Consider the following 25,782-nt stretch of genomic DNA (forward strand, 5'->3'; position numbering starts at 1 on the left):
TTTCAGGTCATGCTAATTCTTTGCTTATTTTGCTCATTTTGCATTTTTCATCCCTTCTCCTCCTTTCCCTTATGTTTTAATCCTACCCCATTTTTTCACATGACAGGAAAAAGCCAGATCACATCAGGTACCAAACAGCTTCTTTTATACCTTCCCAATGTTTCTTTGGCACGCAAAAAGCTCTGAATTAACCCTGCATTTAATTTTGATTACTTGCAATGGATGTATAAGTGGCTCAGTCTAAGACAATAACAGAACGATTCTGCCTGGGATGCCGGTATACCTGCTGCTCAACACCTTTAAAAGAATTAGAAAGATTGAGCTAGTTTTAGCTAAAAAGGAATTAAAGTGAAGTTTCTGCACTCAAATGTCTGAGTGTACAAGATCAGTGTTTTGACTTTTTCCAATTGAAGTTGGTGAGATTTTCCTTATCCAACTGCATTGGAAATGGAGATGTAACTTTTAAATGTTGTGCATGCTTAATCATTCTGTTTTATTTGCGTGCTGATAGCAACAAGTGAAGAAAACTGTTTCCTTTTGGGAATCCATAAGCGTGATTAATTTTTTATGTAAAACCCAAACAATTTAAATTTTCTATTTCTTTTTGGTATTACTCAGTTCTCAGAAATTGGAAACATTTTTCAATTAATTTCATATTGTTCCCCCTTTAACATACACTTTTAAAATTGTGTAGGTATAAATGATGGAAAACATTCAGTTTCTGAACCCAAACAGCTACATCTAAGCACTGCTGAGTGAGGCAGTGCAAATTACTCAAAGATTCCCCAAGTATGTTTTCTCCTTTGCCATGCTTCTCTATGTCTGGCAGAATGACACATTTAGAGAAACTTTGATAATGGTCAGTACTTACTGCACACGTGGTGCATAAAGGTTTAAGAATATTAATTCTTAGAACAGGATAGATCTGGTATGCTCTGTGACAGCACCTTCAGTACGTACGTTGTACCTCAGAGGTTCCTGGCTGTTACTGCTGTAGACCCCCAGCAGCCCGTTTCCTACGGTACTGAGTAGAGTTTATTGGTCATACCTGGTTAATATGAAATAACTCAAAGTTTTTGGCCTGAATAAAACTGCTGTAGTGCTGACAATGCTGGAGGGGAGTCTGCCACTTCTGTTTCTTCAGTCATACAATAAAATGCATTAGCTTTATTTTCCATTGACATCTACTTCGAAAGTGTGAAATGTGAATGTAGTTATACTACATTCTCAATTGTTGATCTTGTTCAATAAAAGCTTCTTTAAAAAAAAAAATCAAAACCCCCACACTTCTTGGCTGGACTGAAATGTTCTTTTAAGCAGATTTAATTTCTCTACCAGGAAAAAGAGGGACTGGAATACTTTAAAAACTTCTGGACTAGGCTTTAGATGACACAAATGATGATTTGTTTTACAAATGTGTGTGCTCACTTATATCCAGTTGATCAGAGTGGAGCTTATTTACTTTAGTAACTCACTAAATATTTAGCTGTAGAACAAATGAAGCCTTTAGTAACTCACTAAATATTTAGCTGTAGTACAAATGAAGCATTGCATTAATGAAGTTAATTACACTGCCTAAGGCCATTATTAGGGATTTGCCCCATTGCATGTTATCTTGGGGCAAGGCTGCAGTTTTTTTGTTCTTTATCACTTAGGCACTGCTTTTCATATTTTTCCATTTGGTGTTATGCTCAGAAAAAGCACATAAAAATGCCTGAGTTTATTTTTGTTTTCTAGTCTGCTTTTGTGTTGTTACCTATTTAAATATTGGCAATAGCCTGCCTTATGCTCGTATTTGAGGCTTAATTACTGCATCTGTGTGGTATTTTAAATAGATGGTAAAGGTGATACCTTTTAAATAGCAGTGACCAAAACTACTGCGGTTAATAAGGTGAAAAAGTAGTTAACTTTTTGCATTATTCTGTTCGAGTATCTTAACTCAAAAAGATGACTGTTATGTTGGAAATCCAGTATGAAAAGAAGATCCTGTTGTTGCTTTATAAATTAAATATTTCTGCACAACATTTGAAAAGATTAATTGTTAAAAGGTAGAATCTCATCTGTCTACTAAGTACTAACTTTTTTAACAAATACTAGACTTTGTGATTTGAATCTAACTTTTTTGTGTATCTTAATTTTTCTTAACAATCTGTGCTTCTTTTCTTGAATGGCTTCTGGTGGTTGAATAAATACATGGAACCCCCTTGTTACTAATTGTAGTAAACTGTAGCTCGAAATTCAACAGCCTGTGGAGAATAACAAGATACATTGCAATACAATATGTCGAATAGTGTTACCATTCAAACTAACTGGCAGTGCAGAAAAAAGTGATATGTGGTATAAGTGCAATATTTGAGGTAATTAAGGAGTTATGCTATGATATGCACAGGTTCACATTATAAGCCTGAAGAAAACAAAACAAAAAAGTGTAAATTTCACTGCAGGACTGAATTGGTTTTTTTGTATTCCCTTCTTTTTGTCAGTTCAAAACCAGTTGTGATTGGTTAGCTTTTATTTTGTGCATCCTCAGATGAGCTGGAAAGGGATGGTTATAGTTGCTGTTTTTTTAATATACAGTGGTCTGATAAAATGCAGTTGTTAGAGATCTGAGGCATTTGTAATTTTTTTCAAATTATGGATGATCTTTCCGTTCTCTGTGAATTGTGTCCTATCTGAACAGCAAGCTTGACACGGAGGGGTACAGTTCAGGGGAGTTCTGAAGTGTTACATTATCTATTGGATTTTATGAGATGCTTTCCTTAAATCTTTTATTTGATTTTTTCCTACAAAGCTGAGGCTTAAGTTAGGATCCTATTTAAAAGGTTTTCCTTGGGTTTGCTTTGTTTTTGTGTGCAATCTTTTTATTTCAGCATCTAAAATTTTAATAAATGCCAAATAGAGAGTGACATTAAACCTACATGAGATAGCAATGCTGTAGTACTTCTAGTGCCTTAGTAAGTTATTTCTTAGTTCTACTTTCAAAAATATTTCAGGAGTAGTTTACATAGTTGAAGTATTTTTGTTATTCAAACTATCTGAATTTGTGTTATCAAACAATTACTTAAAGTTGTAGCCTGCTGCTAAAATACAGAAGTAAATGTTCTTTGAAATGAAAATGTTTTGTGTGATAGCTTAACTAATGTCGTCGTAACGTGAATGTGTTTAAGACTTAAATCATTTGAACCTTGCTTTCTTTTCTGTTTTGTCTCTGCTTTCCCTTTTTTTCATTATTCTCACAAAATACTTGCTAAAACTGACTGCAGCATTACTTTTATGAATTCTTGCATGCAGTCTCTATGTAGACTGTATGTTAGCATATTTTGGTCAAATAAGCACTGTAAAATTAGTTATGTGTTCTCTGGATGTCTCTCTATTTGAATAGGCGCTGGTTCTCAATACAAAATAACCAACTTGTGTACCAGAAGAAATTTAAGGTAGGTATCAAAAACTGGCTTGGGATAGTTTGGGGCGTGGGTGATGGTTGTCCTGATTGATCAGAGGAAGGAAAAACAGTGCTGACACTGGCATCCTGTGTGGTCTTGAACAACCTACTGCATTTTCTAAATTAGTTTCTCTCTTTGTAAAATGAGAGTAATAGCTACACTGACAGATTTTGAGGTTTCTGCACAGTGATCTGTAAGCACCTACTTTATTTGTTGTGGGTTTTGTTACCTTGTTGCAGAGAAGGTTTATGGAGGGCCTTAAAAGTTATTGGTCCCAAAAGGCTTCTACATACTTGGTGGCAGCCAAATATTCCATGCTGTTCTGCGAGCAGTTGTGTTTAACTCTTTCAGGACTTGCTCCCTCCAGTTACTCACTGGGTTCACATACCCAATTTAGCAGTTGGGAGGAAGGGGGCGGGGGGGAAGACATGAAAGCATTTGTTAGGAAACAGTCAGGGATGTTACATACATGTATTTAATACTGAAAATGTGAGGTGGTTCAGTGGTCGGGATCTGTCTTTTTGTTGGTGGGGAAGTCAGCTGTTGTGTATCAACAGCAGCGAGCGCAGCTCTGCCCCAGGCTGTAGAAGCCAGGCTTTTCAGCCGACATTTGGGCCTGTGCTCTGTTTACTGCTCTAGATTCTGCCTTTGCACCGCATAGCTGTAACTGTTCTCCATGTTGGAAAAAAATAGAGAACTGTATGGAGAAGGAAAAAAAAAAAGAGCATAGAGCTGATGACAGTTCATTTCCCTTCAGTGTTAACAGACCAGGTTCAGGGGCTGTTCCCTGTGATCTGGTGCTGTCAAGTCAAGGGTCTTCAGTGTTGTGGTTGGGAAGGAAACAGCCGAATTTGTGTGAGCACATTTGAGTCAGGCATTTTGCATGTGTGAATTCCAAATGCACCTTTAAAATGCCATTAGCTTAGAATAGAATTCTTAAGAATGGAATAAAATTTTCAAAACCACTGCATCCAGCTTCAGGGTTTTGTACTTCACACTTACAATACTGCAGGTTTTGGTATAATCTTTCTGATTTATTTGTGAGCTTTTTGCATCTCTTAGAAAGTATTTCAGAACTCCTTTGAATACTGTTGTTTAAATTTCAGGTATTGATTATTTAGTAGATTGGATTGTAGGTAAAAAGGAATTCTCCAAAGTTTGTATTAACTTTTCATAAAATACTATGAAACATTAAAATTGATCTAAATATATCCTGCTAAGTATCTTGGATTCCAACAATTAAAATTTTTATTTTTTAACGAAAAATTTATGTAAACAAGCAAATGGAGTTAAATGATAAATAATTTGGGATTATTAGCAACTTTATTATCTTTCCTCTGTGTGACTTGTGTTGTTAATTTTTGTCTCTTAGGATAATCCCACAGTAGTTGTTGAAGACTTGCGGCTTTGCACAGTTAAACACTGTGAGGACATAGAAAGACGTTTCTGTTTTGAGGTGGTTTCTCCAACAAAGTAAGGAGAAGTGATAGAACATGTTTACTTCAAAATAAAAAAAAAAGTTACATTCAGTTGTCTTGAAATGCCAGATTAACATTTCTCTTGGGATAGATTAAAACAGGAAAAGTATCTGAACAATTCTGCATTCTGAAATTTTGGCTCAGAGTAAGTGATGCTGTGAGAAGTGTTCCTGGTATTTAGTTTACTTTTGTCATTAAAATAAACATGCATTCTTGTGCTTTATGTAGCTGATACTATCAAGCTGCTTAATAGTGAGAAAATAGATCTCAGTTTCTCCAAATTTCTGATTGGTGTAATGAAAGAGAAACATATTATGAAGTTTTCTCAGTAATGTTAAATTACATTTCAGAATGCACTAAATGAAACTACCAGATAAAAATATTTCTCAGCTCTAGCAGTGTGCAGTCCGTTGGTTATATCTGGAGAAGTATGGCAGCTCTGCTGCAGCCAGGGCGCAGGACACAGATTTCTCATTAATGGTTTTGACTGTTTAAATTTTTTATATCAGTCAAGCTGCTTTTATGTTTGGATGTTATATACAGTCCTCACTCTCCATGTGTTTCTTTTCTTGAGATTGCTGTCCTAATGTTTGCATCCTCAGTTGTGGTTCACTTTAACATGCATTTTGCTCCTACTTGCCTGTACTTGTTCAGCCCATGTATTGGAACAGTTTTATACTTCATGACCTGTTTCCTTTGACTGTTGGTGTGAAAAGTGGTTCATTCTTTGTCAGAGAGCTTTAGAATCATTTTCTCTTGATCTCGGTGAATGAACTGTGTTTTCAAGGACTCTGACCTGTATCTTGTGTAATTGGTCATGGAGGTAAATTGCATGTGAGGATATAAAAATGAAAAATTTGGAATAAGAAAAGAAAGGGAATAGGAAGCTAAGCCATTCTCTGGATTATCTGAAGTGTCATAGCTATGTGTTTTAGCATTACCTCAAAACAGTTTTGAAACAAGGAGCTTGCAATTCATAAAGGGTCACTTGCTGTGTTATTTCAAAACAAATGGGTTTATTAGATGATGCCTACTAAACAATATACTTGTGGTGGTAGCAAGAAACTCTTTTGAGAGTCTCTTTTATTGAACGATGTGTTGTTTGGCGTTAGCTGCTTGGTCAGTCTCTCTGAATCTGAGTACACATCTGTTTGTCACAGAAGCTGCATGCTTCAGGCTGACTCGGAAAAGCTGCGACAGGCTTGGATTAAGGCTGTTCAGACAAGTATTGCTACAGCATATAGAGAGAAAGGGGATGAATCTGAGGTGAGTTTAAAAACCAAACAACCAACCACCCTCCTTACATCCTGAAAATTAAAAATAGAGAAAAGCTCTTTTTATGAGAGGGGAGAAAAAAAGAATCTGTTGTTTGTCTTCCAGTGGAAATGCAATGACATTTTAAAGGCTGTGATTTATATATAATCTACCTTTCACTCCATTTTACTAATGTTACCTTTGCCTCATGTTTTGATGAGATTTTTCTGTAGTGTGATTTAAAATTTATAGGATTATTGGATACTCCCATATTCAGTTCCGTATTTCTTCTGAAAAGCTAAACGTTTTTTCAGTTCAATGGCTTTAATTGGCCTTAAACACAGAAGTTACTTTTCTAGGATTCTGGTACACTGTCAGTATCTGTAGGATTTTTATTTGTTTAATTTAGCGTGTGTCTGTTTCTTTTTGTTTTTTAGAAACAGGAAAAGAAATCGTCCCCTTCTACTGGAAGCCTAGAATCTGGCAGTGAGACAAAAGAGAAGTTGTTAAAGGGAGAAAGTGCTCTACAGCGAGTTCAGTGTATTCCCGGCAATGCTGCCTGCTGTGATTGTGGTTTGGCAGATCCTCGCTGGGCCAGTATCAACCTAGGAATCACGCTGTGCATTGAGTGCTCCGGGATACACAGGTTGGGGAGCTCTTCAGAACTGTATTTGATTTGTGCGTTGACTTAATTAGGAAGGGTGGTCTTTGCCTTCTCAAGTGTATATTGAAGCAAGGTTAGAGGCCCCTGTTTATAAACAGGATTAAGGTAACTGCTTTATTTGCATAAATTCATGGTGAAGCTGTCTGAGGTAAGACACAGCATGCAGTTACAGTTTAATATTTTTTCTTACTGTTTAGGAGCTTGGGAGTCCACTTTTCAAAAGTAAGGTCTTTAACGCTGGATTCATGGGAACCTGAACTTCTAAAGGTATGAAAGTTCCTATTTGGCACTTAGGTTGTTGTTCTGAAACCATTGCATTAGAAAGTCCAATGCAGGAAACACATACATTTGTACCCAGTGCATGTCTCACAATTTCTGCTCAAAACTGCTTATAGTTGTGTGTTGTTTTTTTAATTCATGCTTTCTTATAATACGTGCAGTAGCAGTAGTCATTCTTGTTACAAAAGTGTGAGTCAGAACATTTATGATGCTTTTGGGTTCGCGAATGCACTGTGAATAGTAAGTTTCATCTGATACTTTCAATATGTCAAAATGGAGATCTGTTTACAGACCAATAATACAGTGGGCTGAAAAATTTTGGAAGTGCTGTGTCAGCCTAAAGCAAGATCATACTTGAAAGTTCAGATGCCAGCTCTTACAGTGAGATGTTGATTTTGGACTTCTGCTGGCTTACAGGAGAACATTCATGCAACTGCTCTTGTATTCTCTGTGTGTGCCAGCGTTCTAGCCTGAAACATGGTTGTGGAAATCATGTGACACTGAAATACTGAAATAGGAACTCACGCATGGATGCAGCAGATGCAAGGCATTCGTTGCTAGCTGTGATGTTCTGGTGCTTAGGTATTGCTTCTCTATTCTGAACAATCAAAAGACAGTGGGAGTAGAGGTGTGTCTCTTGTGCTTTGCCCGTAAATAATTTTAATATCAATGTGTTCATGCTGAGGAAACAAACAAAAAAACCCCCAAAACTATACCCCTGTCCTGTCTGTTTAAATATTACAGCTGACTTTACCTGGCTTTAGAAGCAAGAAGTCTGTTCATTGCCATCAGTAAGTTGGACTTTGTGGGCCAAATTCTGCTTTAAAGGACTATCTGCAGGCTGGTTTTGATCTTTTTCTATAGGCGTAACAGACTGTGATTTAGCAAAAAAGTCTGTTGGACAAGATGGAATAGAATTGATTCAATTGCTTCTTGCTGATGGGATGAGAATAGCTACCAGCAAAGCTGGTGGAAAAGAGTACCTTTGTTAATGAGGCCTGCAGATATCATTTTGATTGCATAAAAAAGATGCTTGAATGACAGATGGTCATTTTTGCAGCCATTTTTCAGAAGGGAATGACACTTTGAAAGAATGACTATATTTTTTTTGTCATCTTACTTGGAATTTGGTCTCTCTTTTCACTGATGGTTTCATTATCATGACATAAACGCAAGCTTATTTCTGTAAGTGTACTTTTACCAGTGAAAATGGTAAGTTGTAAGAATAGGCTGAGTGAGGTTAGAAACAACTAAGTAGGTAGGTAAAGCCTTTTGCAACTGTATTTGAATTTATTTATTTTGCTTCATAGCTTATGTGTGAATTGGGAAATGATGTTATAAATAGAATATATGAAGCGAAGTTGGAAAAAGTGGGAGTAAAGAAGCCACAGCCTGGAAGCCAAAGGTAGTAATTTACTAGCAAGTGCCTCTTCCTTTTCTTGTTACTTCCTTCAGCCTCCAGCTTTAAAAGATGCTGCCACTTAACTGTGTAACATTCCTTCAATTTACTCTTCATTTCCCTTATCACCAGTATGTCTTGCTCTCCCCCTTTTCTCACTCTCTGTCTTTATTGGGTATTTCTTCTGTTGGTCCCTTTCGGCTTCTCTTGTTCCCTTGTTGTTTTTCTGATCTCACTCCCTCCTTTTGATGACAACTCGGTAGCACCCTGCTCTGTCTCATCACCATGGGCATGTTGATTTGGTTTCCTGCCTACCTTGTATCATCTCAGCCAGCTGTACTTGGTCTGTGAGTGCTCCTGGAAGGAGCCTGTGGCTGTGCCTTCTGTTCACAGTGACCTTGTTCTTGAGTTGGCCTTTTGTTCTCTGATCCCCGGAACGCCCTTTTCTTTCTGCCTACATTGTACATGAGCTCTGCTGCTTTACAGCAACCTTCTAGTGCTTGTACTGCTGTCTTCCATTTCTCTGATGGTAATTTGCATTTGAAGGTAGTTTCCTAATGTTTTGTGTTGCTGTATAAGATGTCTTGTAAAACTTTATTTACCAGCTTTCCAGATCTATGCTACTTGCTGTCAGGCAGTTTTATAGTATAGAAGACAGCATTTTGCAAAGTGCTGGCGATTTGGAAACAATGATGATAATATAAATAATGTGGGACATTTGCTAGATATTCCTTCTAGTGCGAACTGCTTTTCAGCAGTTTCAGTAGTAATACTTTTATAGCCCCTTTCATCAGATTGTCGCATCTGGTTTGTGTCCTAATATGATAACCTCAGGTTACAAGAAAAAATATTTCAGTATGCATTATGGAACCAGTGGCTGGGCCTACCTGAGGCTTTTTACTGTTACGGTTCTCTTGTGCAATCTTGATGTTCATTTAAGAAATGTTACAATCTATATTTTGCCAAGAAACTAAATATATGCTATATTAATTGGTCATTAACAATGTAAAATATGTATAAAGTATTAATACCAAGAAGTAGTATTTGGACTAGGTGATCGTTGTAGGTCCCTTCCAACTGAAGTAGTCTATTCTATCTAAGTACCATACAGTAAGCTAATGCTTGTTTCGTACACATACAACTTTGTAAAGTCTCTGCCTGAAAGAAGATAGATATGTAACAAAATTACTTTCTTTTGAGCCTTATGCAAAATTTAATCGAGAATCCAGAAAGAGTTAGTGTGCTCTTCATCTTTCTGAAAATGTGTCAGAAGTGTGTCTTGCCAAACTGCTGTTCGGTTACTGGCTTTAGTATGAAATGGATGTTCTTTTAATACATGAAAATATTGAAATATTAGCTTACTAACTTCAGGGATTTTGTACATGACAGGCAAGAAAAGGAGGCATACATCAGAGCAAAATATGTGGAAAGAAAGTTTGTAGAGAAGCAGCCTGCATCAGTATCTCTGCTTGAATCTGGAACAAAAGTTTTGCCTCAAAGTCAGGCAGAGAAAAGGCACAGTGGCCCTGAAAAATCCCTTTTGGCAGGGGAGCAAGGTGCGGCATTCCAGAAAGGTATTTAGACACTTCTGTCCTTAGCTATGTTACACATGTTCTTTCTAAAGTAAGATGTTTTTGTATTAATTGATTTTCTGCCTCATGCAGAGAAATCGGAATCTGTCTTTGAACGGGTCATAGCCTAGTTCAGAAGTACAGAGGAGAAAAGATTTTGTTCAGAGATGCATTTTTAGGCGGGGAAGAATTTGGACTGGGGATGCTTGTCATTCAGAAACATATTAACCACCTTATTTCCTCCGTATTTTCATCCTTCTTAACTTTTCCAATAACGTTCTTTCCTGCCCTATCCCCTCCTTACTGCCTGCTTTATGCTTTGCTAACTTGCATGTCCCAGCGGTTGCTGTAAGTAGCGACGAGGCGAGACGGGAGTCTCTGTTCTGTCCTGATGAACTAGATTCACTCTTCTCCTACTTTGATACCTCTTCAAAACTACGTAGTAGTAAGTACTACAGCTATGGCGTGTTCAGTATTTGCACTAGTGATCCATTGTGTGTTGTGGCCATCTCCCTGCCTTTAATCCATTGTCTTCAGGCTACTGCATTGCTTGGTGTTTTCATGAAATAATTTAAGCTTTTTTACTTATCCTGATCTTTTCCTTTCTAATAGTCTCTGACATTTATTATTGTTATAAATGTTATGGTTGCACTATGTGACTTCATATTTTTCTATGGGTATGTTACAAATATTGAATGATTACTAGCCATTAAAAAAAATTACATATTCAGGACCAAGTATAAGAGCTTGCTTTATTATCATGGTGTCTATGAAGAGTAAGTAACTTACGGTCTGCATAGTAATTACAGTTTCTCCCCAAAACAGTACAAAGCAGCGATAGTGGGATCCAGCAGAGTGCTGATGACAGCAGAGAACACCTTGCCTCTACTATATCGGTGAACAGTTTGTATGAACCAGGTGCGTTAGGCTTTGCACTTTGAGATGAAAATTTAATCACTTCTTGGTAGCATGTTCTTATCAAAGAGATTAGTACCTGGTGATACAATTCATGACTCCTCTATCCTGGTGGGCTGAAACATTCTTAAGAAGGGTAATAATTGCTTGAGTGACCTTTTTTTCCTCCAGGCTTGGTAGCAAGAATGACACTGAATTCTCTTGAATGAGTTCAGAGAATTATGTTTTTTCCCATTCAGATGATACTGAGCCAGGACTTCAGTTTTTAGTGGAGAGTGCAGTGCTGCATTTTGATACGGACAAGTCTCCACAGAAATGCAGAATCCTTTTAGAAATACTAAATCCTCGGAGATGAAATTCCTGTTAAGTCACAGATAATAGGCTTTTATATGTTATTTGAGCATTCTTGCTTAATTTTTCTGCTTTCCGTTTACATGTAATTGACCATGCATTTAAACGTTACCCCCTCTTTACTCAAACTTTTATAAATTGATTGATGAAATTATTTGATATCTAATATTAGTGTCCTGGGCTGATAGAAGTATTGAGTATGGCTTTTCAAAATATCAGAAGCATTTATTTATAAAGCAAACTTATTCTTCTACATGAAAGCACTGGCACAGGCTGCCCAGGGAGGTTGTGGAGTCTCCTTCTCTGGAGATATTCAAGACCTGCCTGGACAAGGTCCTGTGCAGCTTGCTGTAGGTGACCCTGCTTCGGCAGGAGGGTTGGACTGGATGACCCACAGAGGTCCCTTCCAACCCCTGCTATTCTGTGATTGTGTGAGTTGTGTTTTAAATCCAGTAGTGGTTTGTAGGAAAGCAGCATGTGGCTTGGATCCTTTCTTTGACTGCATTGTAAAAACATGGTGCTGTAACTCGTGAAATCTTGCATTTATCTCCCAGACTTCACTCTGTAGAACTCTTACTGAGATTAAAAGAAAGATTATGCTGTAGCCAAAAAGATGATAGCTACAGTGAGTAACTGTTAAATGACAAGGGTATCTTTTAACTAAAATTAGGTCAGAACAGTGTTAGTCTCATACTCAGGTGTATCCAGCTGTTGCAGATAAAAATAGGTTTGTATGAACTACATCTCTGCAGGAAATTAGTTTCATTCCTAACTTTCGGTATAGGATAAAAAACACTTCTAACTTCCGTGTAATTTCTTAGAAATATGTAGATAGGAATATGTAGATTGAAAGATTTTCACACATGCCAGTAATGTGGAGAGAATGTTTTCTGGGCAGTAATAATTCTGTGAAGTGGCCGTGCCTGAATGCCAGAACAAGCTAAAGGCATCTGACTTCTGGCAGAATGGGGCAGCAATGCACAGCGTTCTGCAAAGCCTGAGCTGCCTTATGCCAGAGAAATTACGTTTTTGGTCAGAATTCCAGGAGGTACCTTATAAAAACAGCAATTACAAAAAAGCAATTTTTTTTCTTTCCAGAAGGCGACAAACAAGAATCTTCTGTGTTCTGTGACTCCAGACAGCCTAGTCCAGGATTGCAGCTGTATCGAGCTGCCTTTGAGAAGAATCTTCCTGATATGGCAGAAGCATTGGCCCATGGAGCTGAAGTAAACTGGGTCAACGTAGAAGAAAACAAAGCAACGCCACTCATTCAGGCAGTGCGAGGGGTACGTGATGTACAGCATCGACTGATGCGGGAGGAGAGGAAGGGGAATAATAGGGGTATTTCTGTGTCAGTGTTCCTTTTGAACTGCTTGCTTCACTAATGAATGACAATGCGGTGCTGGAGTTGTCTTTACAACGTTCTCTCAAAGTTGTTTCTGAAGTTAGTGCTTTGTTTGGAATTCTGTAACCTAGTAGTGTTTAAATTTAACGTGGAAGCAAATCCCTTTTGCTTCCTTTGCCACATGGCTCAGCGGTGAGAAGGCAAAGCCGATTTGGCTCTTATTCTAGAGATCTGGTGCCAAATTGTTTCTTTGCTTTCATTCCATAGGGTTCGTTGGTTACTTGTGAATTCTTGCTGCAGAATGGGGCCAATGTGAACATCAGGGACGTGAAAGGAAGAGGACCCCTGCACCATGCCACGGTTCTAGGACATACTGGGTAACTCACTGCTCCAGAATTTGTAAATGGCCATCCTTTACTGTAGCTGTTCATTTGAAGCTTCTTCCTTTCCCCAAATATTCTTGGATTTTAATATATTTCAGGGGATATAGGTTTTTCTTAAACTTCTGTGGTAAGAGAGGAGATAACATTTTGAATTAGCAGTGTCATCCGCTAGCAAAACACACATCTATAAACACAACTTGGTCCATTTTGTAAAAACATGTATTCAATAATGCTTTGAAATAGCATGAACTTCTGGTGAAGGCTCATGAGATTTTTCTCTTTTTCTGAAGAAATATAGAATCATAGACTCACAGACTGGTTTGGGTTGGAAGGGACCTTCAAGATCATTCCAATTCCAACCCCCTGTCATAGGTAGGGACACCTTCCCCCAGACCAGGGTGCTCAAAGCCCCATCCAGCCTGGCCTTGAACACTGCCAGGGAGGGGGCACCCACAGCTTCTCTGGGCAACCTGTGCCAGTGCCTCACCACCCTTATTGCAAAGAATTTCTGATATTTATTTTTATTTACTTATTAATTTTCTGATACTTAATTTTTCTAATTTATGATACAAATAGGAGAAATAGTGGGGTGTGAGGGCCAAGGCTTTTCCTGACTTATCCCACCTGTGTGTTGCACTGTGAGTGTATCTCATTTCAAAATGTACTGAATTACATCTTGAGTTTTGGGATTATGGCTTTTAACTGAAACCCTCTACCAGTTCAGTTCAAATGAGGACTTAATAATCTGATTGGTGGTGCCCAAACTCTTTGCGTGCATGAATTCTACATAGAGTGCAACAACTTGGGACAGTTTAAGATGTAAGCTTCGTCAGTATGCCCTGTTTATAAAGAGGAAGAATTGCAATAGCAGAGAAAAATGAGAGCAGTTTCTGTTGGATAAATCAGGCACCTGTGAACTGTATTCTTTCCCGTGTTGATTTATCCGGCTCAGTGGCTCTTTTCTGTCATGGTAAAAGGGATGAGATTTATTCGTTCTACATCCTAAGATGATACAGGAAGGTAGAGTCTTGCTTCAAAGAGGCTCAACTCCTTGCTGCACTAGCCTGACGAGTTAGCCTGTCTTTCTAATGTGGATTAAATAATTAAAGGTTTTGCTTACTACTATGTAAGCATCTTAGTTGTTCTAGATAAATGGCGCTGTTTTGATATGTTCAAGAGACGTTTGGCGATTGAAGCCAAATATGTTCATGCAGCTCGAATTTATTTGCTTTCCTCCTTTATTGTTGTGAAAATTAATCTTAAATGTTTTTTCTAAACAGACAAGTGTGTTTATTCCTAAAACGAGGAGCAAACCAGCATGCCACTGATGAAGATGGGAAAGATCCATTGAGTATAGCAGTAGAAGCTGCAAATGCAGATATTGTAACATTGTAAGTTGTACATTCTGTTTTTGACTGGGTAACTAGGTTTTCCTATTCTGTTTCAAGCTAAAAATATAAGAAATGTAAATATTCCTTTACATAAAAACAGGGAGAGCAGAAGAAAAATTAAACAGTGCACTGTCTGTAGATTTTCTTACTGGTATGAGGTTCAGGAGTACATTATAGGTCTTGAATTGCAGTCTTTTTCACTGGTTTAAAGATGACACTGTTCTTTTTGTTTCCAAATCATAGGTTGCGTTTAGCAAGGATGAATGAAGAAATGCGTGAATCAGAAGGACTCTACGGACAGCCAGGTCAATACTCTACTAATAACCATACTGAAATGCAGTACAAGAAGTGTATACAGGAATTTATCAGTTTACAATTAGATTCTTAGGATCTGAGGGAAATTTAAGATAGTGTAATACAATAATATTTTTTATGAACAACAACATGTGTTAAAGCTTCATTGAAATTCACTGGTATGACTTTGTCAGATTATTTAGGTGACCTAAAAGGAGAGTGTTTAAAGTACGTTATTACAGTAGTGTATGTTACTACAGCCATGACCAACCTGTTTTGCTGGTAGCTTTCCACAGTTTTCTCCTATTGATGTTCCATTGAAATTCGTGTAATGTTAGGATTTACCTGACATTATTTAATAGCAGCCTTCACACCTGGGTTGCTCAGAGACAGTTGAGGAGTTCACCTTATTACAGGATACCATTCTCTTTCCTGTGGAATGGTCCTCTTTTTCTTTTTTAAGAAAAAATTCTTGCACACCAATGTAAAAATGTACATCAAAGATTTAAAAATAACTCCAGCCAGAAAGTATTATTTCCTCAAATTTTATTTTTAAATATTTTTAAGATGCAAATAAGAAACAAAACAGTCATTCTTAAGTATGTATTTTTGTATGCATAGTATCTTACCATTTGATTTAAAAAAAAAAAGAATTGGCAGACATTTGAGCCAACTGGTACAAGAAAGTAACAAATTATATTTAATTAATATGTGCAATTTTATTCTCAGGCACTGAGTCCCGATTTAAACTATGTTCTGATGTAATATTTGTGCAAGCCGTTTCTTCTATTATGTGTGGTTCCATAGGAACCTAATTTAATCTCATGCAGATATCAGTAATGAAGGCACACTTCACTCAAGTTAGCTAAAAACACACGGCTATACCTGGCAGTAGTGAAAGGCAAACCTTTATTTTTAAGGTGTGCTGATTACTCTTGGCTGACTGCTAAAAAGCCTTGTGCATTTTCCACTGATTTGTAAGGATTGTGTGTGGTTGTGTCTTTAACCAGATTGGGGCTGGAATATACTCGAGGAGCAACATTGAGTCTCATGTCAATATCCCACATAAACTCTATTAAATAAACCCCATTTATTTATTATATTATATTTATTATATTTGTTATATTTATTATATTTATTATATTTATTATTAAATTTATTTTTAAACAAATCTTTAAGAAATTCACATTGAAACAATAGAGGTACTATAGACTCTCAGCCATTCAAATGCTTTCTTTGGCAGAGCAACTGATAATTTAAAAGTATATGCTTGATTATGAGCTTAAATGAGGAAGAATTCCCCGCTCGGAAAATCCAGCAGGCTACATATATGAAAAAAGTGTATTGCCAGTTTGGCCATTTTGAATGTAAAGCTGTTTTCTGATACAATGCATACTACTTCACTGACAGGCTGAAGGTAACAAATACTGAAGTATTTTTGAGTCTTCTCATTTTTATTTTAAGAGGTAAAAATAATAACTGTCAGTTTCAAATAGTAAAATGTCCTTGTTTCAAGGGAGGTGGGTGTTCTGATTCAGAAGTTCCGTGCTAAATCATAAATGAATAATTCAGATCTTTTAATGGACCAATCACAAATCCAAAATTATTATAAACCAGAAAATGTGTTTCTATTGTTTATATAAAAAGCCTCAGTTGGTTACTAAACGTTACAAATGTTTAGTGAAATGTTTCATTCATAACAAATACAGGCACTACTTACATGAAAATATGAATGTGTTTAAACTGGAGATGGAGGAGACTATTTTCCCTGATGTCTTGTTAAAAATATTTTTTAGACAGATCGTTCAATTTAGGTAGATGAAATAAAAAGCTGGCTAAGTCTTTCATTGAAAATACCTTGACTTTTTTATCACTTTGTGTTAGAGTAGAATCGAGAGATTGCAGTTAATGCAATCTGAAGCACATATTTTACAGATAGCATCTGGTCCTTGTAAACAGGCAAGATTGACAGTGGAAAGTAGAGCCACCACAAGGGATGGAGCTTGCCCAAAATCTGGGAGAGAATATCATTAGAGTAGTTTTTGAAATTCAGGCCACGAGCTGTAACACAGCGTCCCAGCTGGGAGATCTTGATGTGTCTTTGGATAGCATAGCTCTGCTCTCCTCCATTCTTTACTTGCTGAAGTCTCTTTTGAAGGTTGAAGTAAATATTTGAGTGTTTTAAATGTTAATGTCAGCTAGCCTGCTAGAACGGTTGTTTAAATGTGTAAGTACAAAACCCGTCCTTGCTGTCACAAGGTGTGACAGACACCTTTGCGTGGTTGTAAAGGAGGCAGATCTTTTTCACTGCGTATACATGTTAAATTATCTGTGCTGCTCTTATTGTAGAAGTCCTCTATTCCAAAATTGTGATTTTAGAAGAAAATAAGGATTTGCAAGACGATTGTATGTTTGCTGTGTGAGGGTAAATATCAATGTATGAGTTTGCTGTCATCAGAGTGAAGCCAACTGCATATATCTCCGCTTTAGTAATGTGGTTGATAAACGATTACTAATGTAGCTAATGGCATCAACATTTCTAATTTAAATATACCATGCTGGTTTGAGCTACTGAGAGAATGTATATATCGCTTTGCAAAGTACAGTTGGTCTTCCAAAATTTTCCTAGAATGGGAACTGGCTGAAACTAGCTCGTTCCACAAAAAAGTTTATTTCTGGTGGTAGAAGCCATATGCACCATTGTACTGTTTCTTGTATAATACTTGAGTGCTCATCTCCTGGTGCTACAGTATGTCTGCTAACTATTTGATAGTAGTATTGCTGCTTTTTCTTCCTGTCTTGTCTTGAATGTATGATGTGTGCCTTTTGAGTTACTCTGGTGTTAAATGGTAGAGCAGTGTTAACAGTATTTTTGTACATAAAATCTGCACTTTAGGAAAAACATTGCTTGGAAAGGGAATTTCCAGAATTCAGTTTTAACATAGGATTTTAAAATAATTATGACGTTTACAGTATTAAGTATTTTAATGCAGCATACAAACTAAAGGGGCACTTTATTTTAGTCTATTTTTCTATGTAATATTTTTGTTATGTAATAGAGCCAAAAGCAGAGCCACAATGTATCTTGCAGAAATAGCTTTTTTTTTTTCTTGAAGGTAATCTGAAAAAACCAAATATAGCAACTTGAACTACAGTGCTGGTTCACTAGTGCAACCCACTTCTGTATTAAAAGCATGATTGCTTTTATCATAGACGCCTCATTCTGATTTGTGCTCTTCATAGCTGTTCCTCTGTGAATGTTGCAGCTCCCTTCGTTCTGTGCTTCTCCCCCAGTGCAAGCAGTTACCAGAAACCATTCCAATAAAATGTGTCCTGTGCCTGCCACATCTCTAGAACATACTTGAAACTAGATTTGAAAAAGGAATTTCACTAGAACTGAGTTTTCCTAGTGGAGCAGTATGGGATGTCTTTTATCTTTTGAAGTTTGGGAGGAATTGTCATTACATTTTTATATAAACCCATATGCCATGCATGTTAAATATTTCTGGAAGGTCAGTTATCATTTCTGAAAGTGTTTTCAAATTAATGGAGTCTGATCTCCAAAAGAATAATAGCTCTAGTATTGGAAATGTGCATTAAAAGATGGAAAAACAAAACAGTGTAACTTTTCACTGTTGTGCAAACTTTTAAACACAAAAAAATCCTTTTTAAAACTGCCCTTTGGAAGAAAGTGGTTGAATTATACTTTTCTTCCAAAACCATAACATCTTCATGTTCAACATACATGATGAGAGAACCTTCAGGTTGATTTCTTTGTCAGGCTATTAATCAAGCTGTCAGCACATAACGGTAGTGCTGGGATCTTGTGTCCTGTGTGGTCATCTGTGTTGGGAAGACGGTAAAACTTGGATGGCTGCATAGTTCCTGACAGGACCCAGTGTTTTATGTGTTTAATTCCCTTTGAAGGCAATAGGGTACAGTTAATGTTTTAAAATTAAACCTGAACTGAAATCCCAAAATGCTACAGCAGAGGAAAGAATGTGAAAATGTCCATTTTCAAGTGGCAGAAGAATGGTTTGGCAATGACTCAAGAAGTAATCATTTCTGAATGTGTGTTCCTGTGCAGACAGGGAGGTGGAGGGAGACAGGCTGAGTGGGAATTGCTGCCATCCCTCATTTTGGAGTACGTACTGGCAGCCAGGTTGTGTTTAAGCACAAAGGATGAAGAGTAAAAAAAAAAAAAGGGACAAATAAAAGATATTTAAGGAAAGTATCATCATTCTTATAGATGAAAATAAAAGATTTAATGAATGTTCAGTAATGCATGTAAAAATTTATATTTGCTGAAGTAATAGACCAAAAGGATTTATGAACAATACTTTCTCTATTTAGGATTGCTTTTTTTATACTATTGCTTGCTGATTGTTTCTTTGATGGAGAGTTCTGTCTGGCTGTAAGACTTCTGACCTCTGTTTTCAAATAAATCTTTATTTACGCCATAATTCTACTTTTCCAAAGAGAATTTGGTTAGCACTTCCTTACAAAAACAAGGATTTTATTCCTTAATAGCTAATAAACATTTTTCTTTTTACATTGCTTTAAAATGCTTTCATTTTTCCTTTCTAACTCTGAACTTTCCTCTGTGTGGCTGCCTGTGAGGTACTATTTCAGGTATAGTTTGGCTTTGTTTAATTTACTTCTACAGAGCATGCATGCAAGTAAACAGTCCCAAAGAGTTCACATCAGCACCATTCCATCTATAAGCAACCTTTGTTTGTGAATAAGTGTTATATGGTCATTGGTAGCGCAGTAGGGCATTTGTGCAATGGTGGGTGATGTTAACTATCACAAATGTTTAAAACCATTTCCCTTTTCTTTTCTACCTAGGAGATGAACTTTATCAGGACATTTTTCGTGACTTTTCTCAAATGGCGTCAAATAATCCAGAGAAGCTAAACCGTTTCCAGCAGTCAGATTCCCGGAAGTCTTAAGTGTCAAGAAGGAAAAAAAACCCGATCTTTATAGTGCAAGTCTTTTTTTACTTTAACAGAATGAATTATATGCATTTTGTTAGATAGTTTGGATAAAATGACCACTCTGATGTAGCTTTAGATTGTGGTAGCTGGGGAAATGTATGAGTTTTATGTTCTACAGTACGTATACCTCAGCAGCTGCAGAAAATGTTTAAAAACAGGAAGACCTGCTAGCTCAGTGTGAAAATCATACCTGTCAGCAAGTACGAAGTTTGTCTGCAGTTCGTACGTAAGGTTCGCAGAGTGTCCCTGTACGCGTTGCAGACTCCGGATGGCAGGATGATCAGACCAGCTTCGCTATGTAGTGTCCCCCACTGTCATCTGTCTCCCTATTGCCGTCAAGAATGTGCCTCTGACCAGAAGGTCTGGGTTGCATTTTCTGGGACTGTCTGGAAGGGAAATCGGGTAATGACTTACTGAGTTGTCCTTCTGTTTGTGGGCCTGTGACTAAACAGATTCTCTTGTTCCTACGCTGACTCCGATTAGAGGTAGGCTGTTAATAACAAGACATGGTAGCTCCTGCTCTTTCGCAAGCTCTTTCGCAGTGAAAGCTTTAACACCAGGCTGGCCTTTACGCTAGTGACTGCGGGTCAGTCACGATAGGTGTATATCCTGGAGGACCAAACTTCTAAGAGCAGTCTATTTTCCTTTTTTTTGTCATAAATTAAACTTTCTGTGCAGCAAGTATACTTTTACATGAACATGTGGAACTTTTCATGAAAAATAAACTTCATCCTTCTGGACATGATGTGGGCTTTGTTTATAGTATTTTGACATGGAAACTTGAAATTTGAGCCATGAAAGTAAATTTTGAGCCAATGGAGTTTGTGTAGAACAGTTGTATGTGTTACCTTTTCTTTTTGCTGTTCTCACTACTAGCCCTAAGCTGAATATACAAAATCTCCTATGTAATGCAGCCACCCTAAATTGAGGGCAATCGATCCTTTATATCAGGAAGCGATATCCTTTATAGAATCTGCAAAGATGTGTATGTCTGTGTTGTCTAAACTAAGGCGTGCATAAGAAAACCTAGGAATTTCCTGGCACATTTCTGCAAAGTAACAAATGAGCATAGCCTCCAGCTGTATTCTGAGGACAGCAACACGGTTTGCTTTATTCAATAGTGAGCTCCACTCTGCTGATGTGCATGGTGTCTGTAGATACATGTTTATGTGTCAGGTTATTTAATACCTAGGTAGTAATCACGTGAAGCCCCAAACCAGCAGATGCAATTCTTTGTGCTCTATTTGTATGCCCGATGGACAACTTAAGGAAAATTTTTAGGTAACATAGTATGAATGTGATTTTTTAACAATACGGATAGCCATGGCGTTATGCTAACCTGCTGGTTAAATGTATTTAGGAAATGAATTGGCCTTTCTCTGAGCTGGCCAGGATAAGCGAAATTGGGTAAAAAAATTTCTGTAAACTGTTGTAAAATTAAACTTTCTGGTATGTTAAATTTTTTAAGGTATTTCAAATATTTATCATTTTGTATCAAATGTATAATAATGCATCAAATCTGGATGATTATTGCTGCAAAGCTAATAATACATTTTAGAAGTGTCCAATAGATTCTTTTTCCAAGCAGAAGAATCTTACAAAACAGTTCTTGCTTTGTATGTGGTCTAATTATGCTAGGAAAAGCAGATTCTGCCCATTTAAAGACTGCATTTAGTCTGAATAATAAGAAACTTAGGAATATCACCTGTAAGCAGTAATTTCTAGTAAGTTGTTTATTAAATAGCTGTCTATGAAATGGTAATATGCATCCTAATCTGCAGTATTTAACAGCAGTGGATGCTTTAGCAGATCTTAGAGAAAGTAAAATTCCCGGTGTACAGATGGGACCATGTAAGATATGGCTATGTATAGTATAGTATACACTTTAGACATAGGCTTTTCTAAAGATTTGTGGTTTTCAGCCTGCATGACAAGCAGTGTATAGTGTGATTGGCTGTAATGTAAAGCTTAATGGCATAATCGCTATCTCAGTCCCTGCTGCTGGAAAAATGTCTGAGACACTTATTTCGAATCTCCACTGGTGTTTTCCCTCCTAGTCACAAAAATCCCCTGACAGATTTTGCAGGACTACTCCCTGCAGACAAAAACTTTCTTCCCTGTAGCTCTGCAGATCCATGTGCTGCATTCCAAACGCTCGTCTGTCTGGGAAGCAGTGTCAATCTGTTTATGCTAAAGGACTAATAACATGCCTGATCCACAGGTTGTATCACTCTTTTTGGGAGCTCTGGAGTTACAATGGTTTGGGGAGTAGGTCTGTCACTTGTGATCCTGCAGCCTTGTTCCCCAGTCCTTTTAGGTATGCTAGGATGTCTGGTATAACCTGCATTCAGTTAAAGTTTTATTTTTCAGGTCAGGTGCAATACATGTGTTACTATGTTGCTCATCAGCAAAAATGAATATGCCATTAAGTTGCATGAAATGTATTGAGGGCTCAGTGCTGCAGGGCCTGTGTAACTCGCAGGATTCAGCCCTCCATAATACAAAGTATGATTATCTCTAGTACTCTGAAGACCTGGATTTCCATGTGGACTTCCATGGAGTTCTGACACCAAGTGCTAATTTTCTGCTCAGTAATATCAGGAAACTTCCATTTTTATTACATTATGAATGTGAGTATAACTAGAATAGTAGACAGTAAGGCTCCATTGTGGATTAACGTCTTGTATTCTGTACCAGATAAAGGAAAGCTTCAATTCCTGTTCATGTTTTTCTGAAGGCAGGAATTATAGTAGTTCTTAATCAGTGGGGTACAAAGCAGTAGATTCCGAACACAGTTTAAAATCACCTTTTACATGGATTTTTAGTAATTTACTGGATGGCCCACTGAAAGATTTTTATAATTTTTTTTCCTAGCCAGGGTTAGATCTTGTGTTCCAAAAGTCTCTTGGAAAGACAAATGTCGAAGAGCTCAACGTATATTCTACTGCATCTTGATTTCAGAGGTGTAATTTACTTATGTTGCACATTGATTAAAATGGTGTCTGTGGTGTCTCTTTAATGGTTTGTATTGTTTTGATTGTTCATAAGTTTTCATATTTTATGTTAATGTCACTGCAGTGCATATAAACTTAAATTTTTGAATTACCATACTGAATCATGGCACTGAATTATATTTGACGTGCTGGAATTTGTTCCTGTAAGTTTGGGTGAAGGCGGTAGATGGTAAAAAGTCTGTCTTTGCTTTCACAAGCTGCACCTACTGCAGCGTGAACGTGTGTTTCGGTAGTTTGTTAGTACGTTGTAGGCTTCAGCCTCCCAACATATCAGGACCTAATCTAAGAACTCCCTGAACTCAGTGCCAGTCTTTCCACTGATTTCAGGAGTTTTGGACTGTTTCCTTCATGGCTTCCAATGCTGGTGCCTTAAAGGATCCTGTATTAATACTGCATTTTTCACTTCATGTGGGTTTTGTACTTTACCTGTTTGTATACTGAGCTGAAATAGTTTTAGGAAATGGAGCCAGACCTTCCAGCTGCTGTTGGCCAGTCACCATGCAAGAGGAAGGTTCTCTTGTTTTGCAGTATGACAAATTATTATTCTCCTCAATAAAGCAAAAACTTGGTCGCACTAAAGAAAAAAGTTGAGAACTAGAAGGAGCGTTGGGCTGGCTGTGACGTTTCCATGGCTCTGCTGTGTCGCTGCAGCCATCTCTTTCAAAGCGTGAACTCTGCCTTTCCATCATGAGAAGCTGGAGTGACGCAGTGAATATGAAAGGACCATTTGACAGGATTACAGATAATGTGCAAGCACCAAGCACATACTCACGCTGTCAAAAGGCCTGAGCAGCTTATTTAATACGCAGAAACCCTTTTGTGTCAGTTTTGCTGGCTGCCAGCTGCCTGTTCCCGGGGGCCACCTTGTCCCACGCCCGAAAGCCCCTGCCGTCCCGCACAGCAGCGCGTTTTTCACACGGGGACACCTCCCGAAAGGCAGTGCTGGAGCAAAGGCTGAGCGTCGCGCTGCGGCCCCTGGCCCTGCCTGCGGGCTCTGCGCCCGCGCAGGATTTTATTGTTTCTCCACAGGGACGGAGATGACGGAGGGGGAACCAATCCCGCCCCCGTGCGCGCTTTTCCCTCTTTCGATAGAAGTCGGCACGAAAGCATCGTTTCCCCACGCAGAGAGGTTGCTCTGTCTAACGCACCAGCTCTGCCTTGAACCCTCCCCGGCTGCCGGCGGCCTCCCTGGGGCGGGCCGGGGCGGGCAGCCGGGCCCCGCCCCCGGCATGGCGGCGCTGGGCCGCGCGGCGCGGGGCTGGGCGCGCTCGCAACCCTGCGCCCTGGCGCTGGCCGCCGCCGCGGCCGTCTGCGCGTTCTACTACCTGGGCGGCGGCGGCGAGACCTTCTCCAGCGCCACCCGCCGCCTCCGCGCCACGCCGCCCGCTCCGGCCCACCGGCACCCGCAGCGCGGCGGCGGGGAGCAGGCGGCGGCGGGCCGCGACCTGCACCTCCTGCTGATGTTCACCAAGGCGGAGCGCAGCCCGGCGCTGCGCGCCAAGGGGCAGGCGGCGGTGCGCTCCCTGCTGCGGCACGGCCGGCTGGGCGCCGGGGACGCGCTGCACCTCCACCTCGTCACGGACGGCGCCAGCAGGGACATCGGCCTGGGCCTGCTGCGGGACGCGCTGCGCGGAGCCGCCTTCCGCCACCAGGTGCGCGGGGCGGGGCTGCGGGGAGGCAGCGCGCGGGGGGCCGCGCGGCGGCGCTTGCCCCGTGCGCTGCGCGGGGCAGGCCGCCCCGCGCCCCGGCCGCGCGGGTGTCGCGGGGGCTCCCTCCGCGCCGGGAGCCGGCCCGGGGCTGGGGGTCCCGCGGGGAGGCCGCCGCACGCCGCTGTGCCCTCCCGGAGAGCCCGTCGGTAGCCCCGCTCGGCGCAAGGCCTCGGCGGTGCCCAGCGTGAGGCCGCCGCGCCGGGCTCGCTGCGTGAGCGCGGGTGGCTGCCGGGGTCCTGCGGGACCGCGGGGACGGGCTGTCACCCCCCGCTAGCGGCTCCTCCGAACGGGGAGGCAGAGCCTGCGGAGGCTGGGGCGGGGGTGTCTGCGCTGCCACCGGCACAGTCCCGCCGCCGAAGCGTGCGGAGCCCGGCTCTGCTTTGCGTTGAACCGGTGTCGGGAGCTGGAGGAGCGCGAAGTTCGGAGGCCCCAAGTAACTTGGTGCTCCCGCCCTGAGGCGCTGCTGCTGCTGCCCAGCGTTCCTCAGGAGCGTCCTCTGCTCATGCTGCAACTTCTCATTGCTCATCGTTTGGATATTTGATATTAGCAGAACTGTGCTGGGAAAGCCTGAGGTGTAGCGAGGAAGAGTATGGCCAGCAGGTCGAGGGAGGTTCTCCTCCCCCTCTACTCTGCCCTAGTGAGGCCCCATCTGGAATACTGTGTCCAGTTCTGGGCTCCCCAGTTCAAGAAAGATGAGGAGCTACTGGAGAGAGTCCAGCGGAGGGCTACGAGGATGATGAGGGGACTGGAGCATCTCTTCTACGAGGAAAGGCTGAGGGAGCTGGGCTTGTTCAGCCTGAAGAAGAGAAGGCTGAGAGGGGACCTTAGAAATGCTCATAAATATCTCAAGGGTGGGTGTCAGGAGGACGGGGCCAGACTCTTTTCAGTGGTGCCCAGTGACAGGACAAGGGGCAATGGGCACAAACTGAAGCACGGGAAGTTCCATCTGAACATGAGGAAGAACTTCTTCCCTCTGAGGGTGACGGAGCCCTGGCACAGGCTGCCCAGGGAGATTGTGGAGTCTCCTTCTCTGGAGATATTCAAGACCCTCCTGGACAAGGTCCTGTGCAGCCTACTGTAGGTGACCCTGCTTCGGCAGGGGGGTTGGACTGGATGACCCACAGAGGTCCCTTCCAACGCTGACCATTCTGTGATTCTGTGAGAGATGTAGCCTGAACGTTGTTTGTGCAAAGCGTTTGCTGGTGAATAATCCCATCCCAGTGCTCTTTCTCAAACAGCAGTTTGCTAGTGCTGCCGCTCTCCGGTCATGTGTCCGTGGTGGGCAGCCTGGCCCA

General features: G+C 40.0%; 2 protein-coding genes across 9 annotated transcripts in view; both read left to right on the forward strand.

Annotated features, from left to right (window-relative positions):
- Positions 1-22,795, forward strand: part of ACAP2 (ArfGAP with coiled-coil, ankyrin repeat and PH domains 2) — a 69,360-nt gene extending 46,565 nt beyond the window's left edge. Inside the window, exons 11-25 of one of the 8 annotated variants that reach the window (XM_075418052.1) lie at positions 107-127; positions 3,383-3,434; positions 4,816-4,916; positions 6,082-6,187; positions 6,613-6,821; positions 7,037-7,106; positions 8,429-8,523; positions 9,907-10,091; positions 10,429-10,533; positions 10,914-11,006; positions 12,453-12,640; positions 12,967-13,076; positions 14,363-14,473; positions 14,717-14,778; positions 19,616-22,795. In XM_075418052.1, coding sequence (XP_075274167.1) covers positions 107-127; positions 3,383-3,434; positions 4,816-4,916; positions 6,082-6,187; positions 6,613-6,821; positions 7,037-7,106; positions 8,429-8,523; positions 9,907-10,091; positions 10,429-10,533; positions 10,914-11,006; positions 12,453-12,640; positions 12,967-13,076; positions 14,363-14,473; positions 14,717-14,778; positions 19,616-19,719 — 1,612 coding nt within the window. In that variant the 3' untranslated portion in view covers positions 19,720-22,795. The remainder of the gene's footprint in view (positions 1-106; positions 128-3,382; positions 3,435-4,815; positions 4,917-6,081; positions 6,188-6,612; positions 6,822-7,036; positions 7,107-8,428; positions 8,524-9,906; positions 10,092-10,428; positions 10,534-10,913; positions 11,007-12,452; positions 12,641-12,966; positions 13,077-14,362; positions 14,474-14,716; positions 14,779-19,615) is intronic. The other 7 variants (XM_075418053.1, XM_075418054.1, XM_075418057.1 and 4 more) reach the window with 7 other exon arrangements.
- Positions 22,796-24,007: 1,212 nt separating this feature from the next.
- XXYLT1 (xyloside xylosyltransferase 1) overlaps positions 24,008-25,782 on the forward strand; it is a 39,302-nt gene continuing 37,527 nt past the window's right edge. The window contains exon 1 of the mRNA XM_075417334.1: positions 24,008-24,430. Coding sequence (XP_075273449.1) covers positions 24,008-24,430 — 423 coding nt within the window. The remainder of the gene's footprint in view (positions 24,431-25,782) is intronic.

The sequence above is a fragment of the Opisthocomus hoazin genome, chromosome 4 (assembly GCF_030867145.1).
Source record: "Opisthocomus hoazin isolate bOpiHoa1 chromosome 4, bOpiHoa1.hap1, whole genome shotgun sequence".
NCBI lineage: Eukaryota > Metazoa > Chordata > Aves > Opisthocomiformes > Opisthocomidae > Opisthocomus > Opisthocomus hoazin.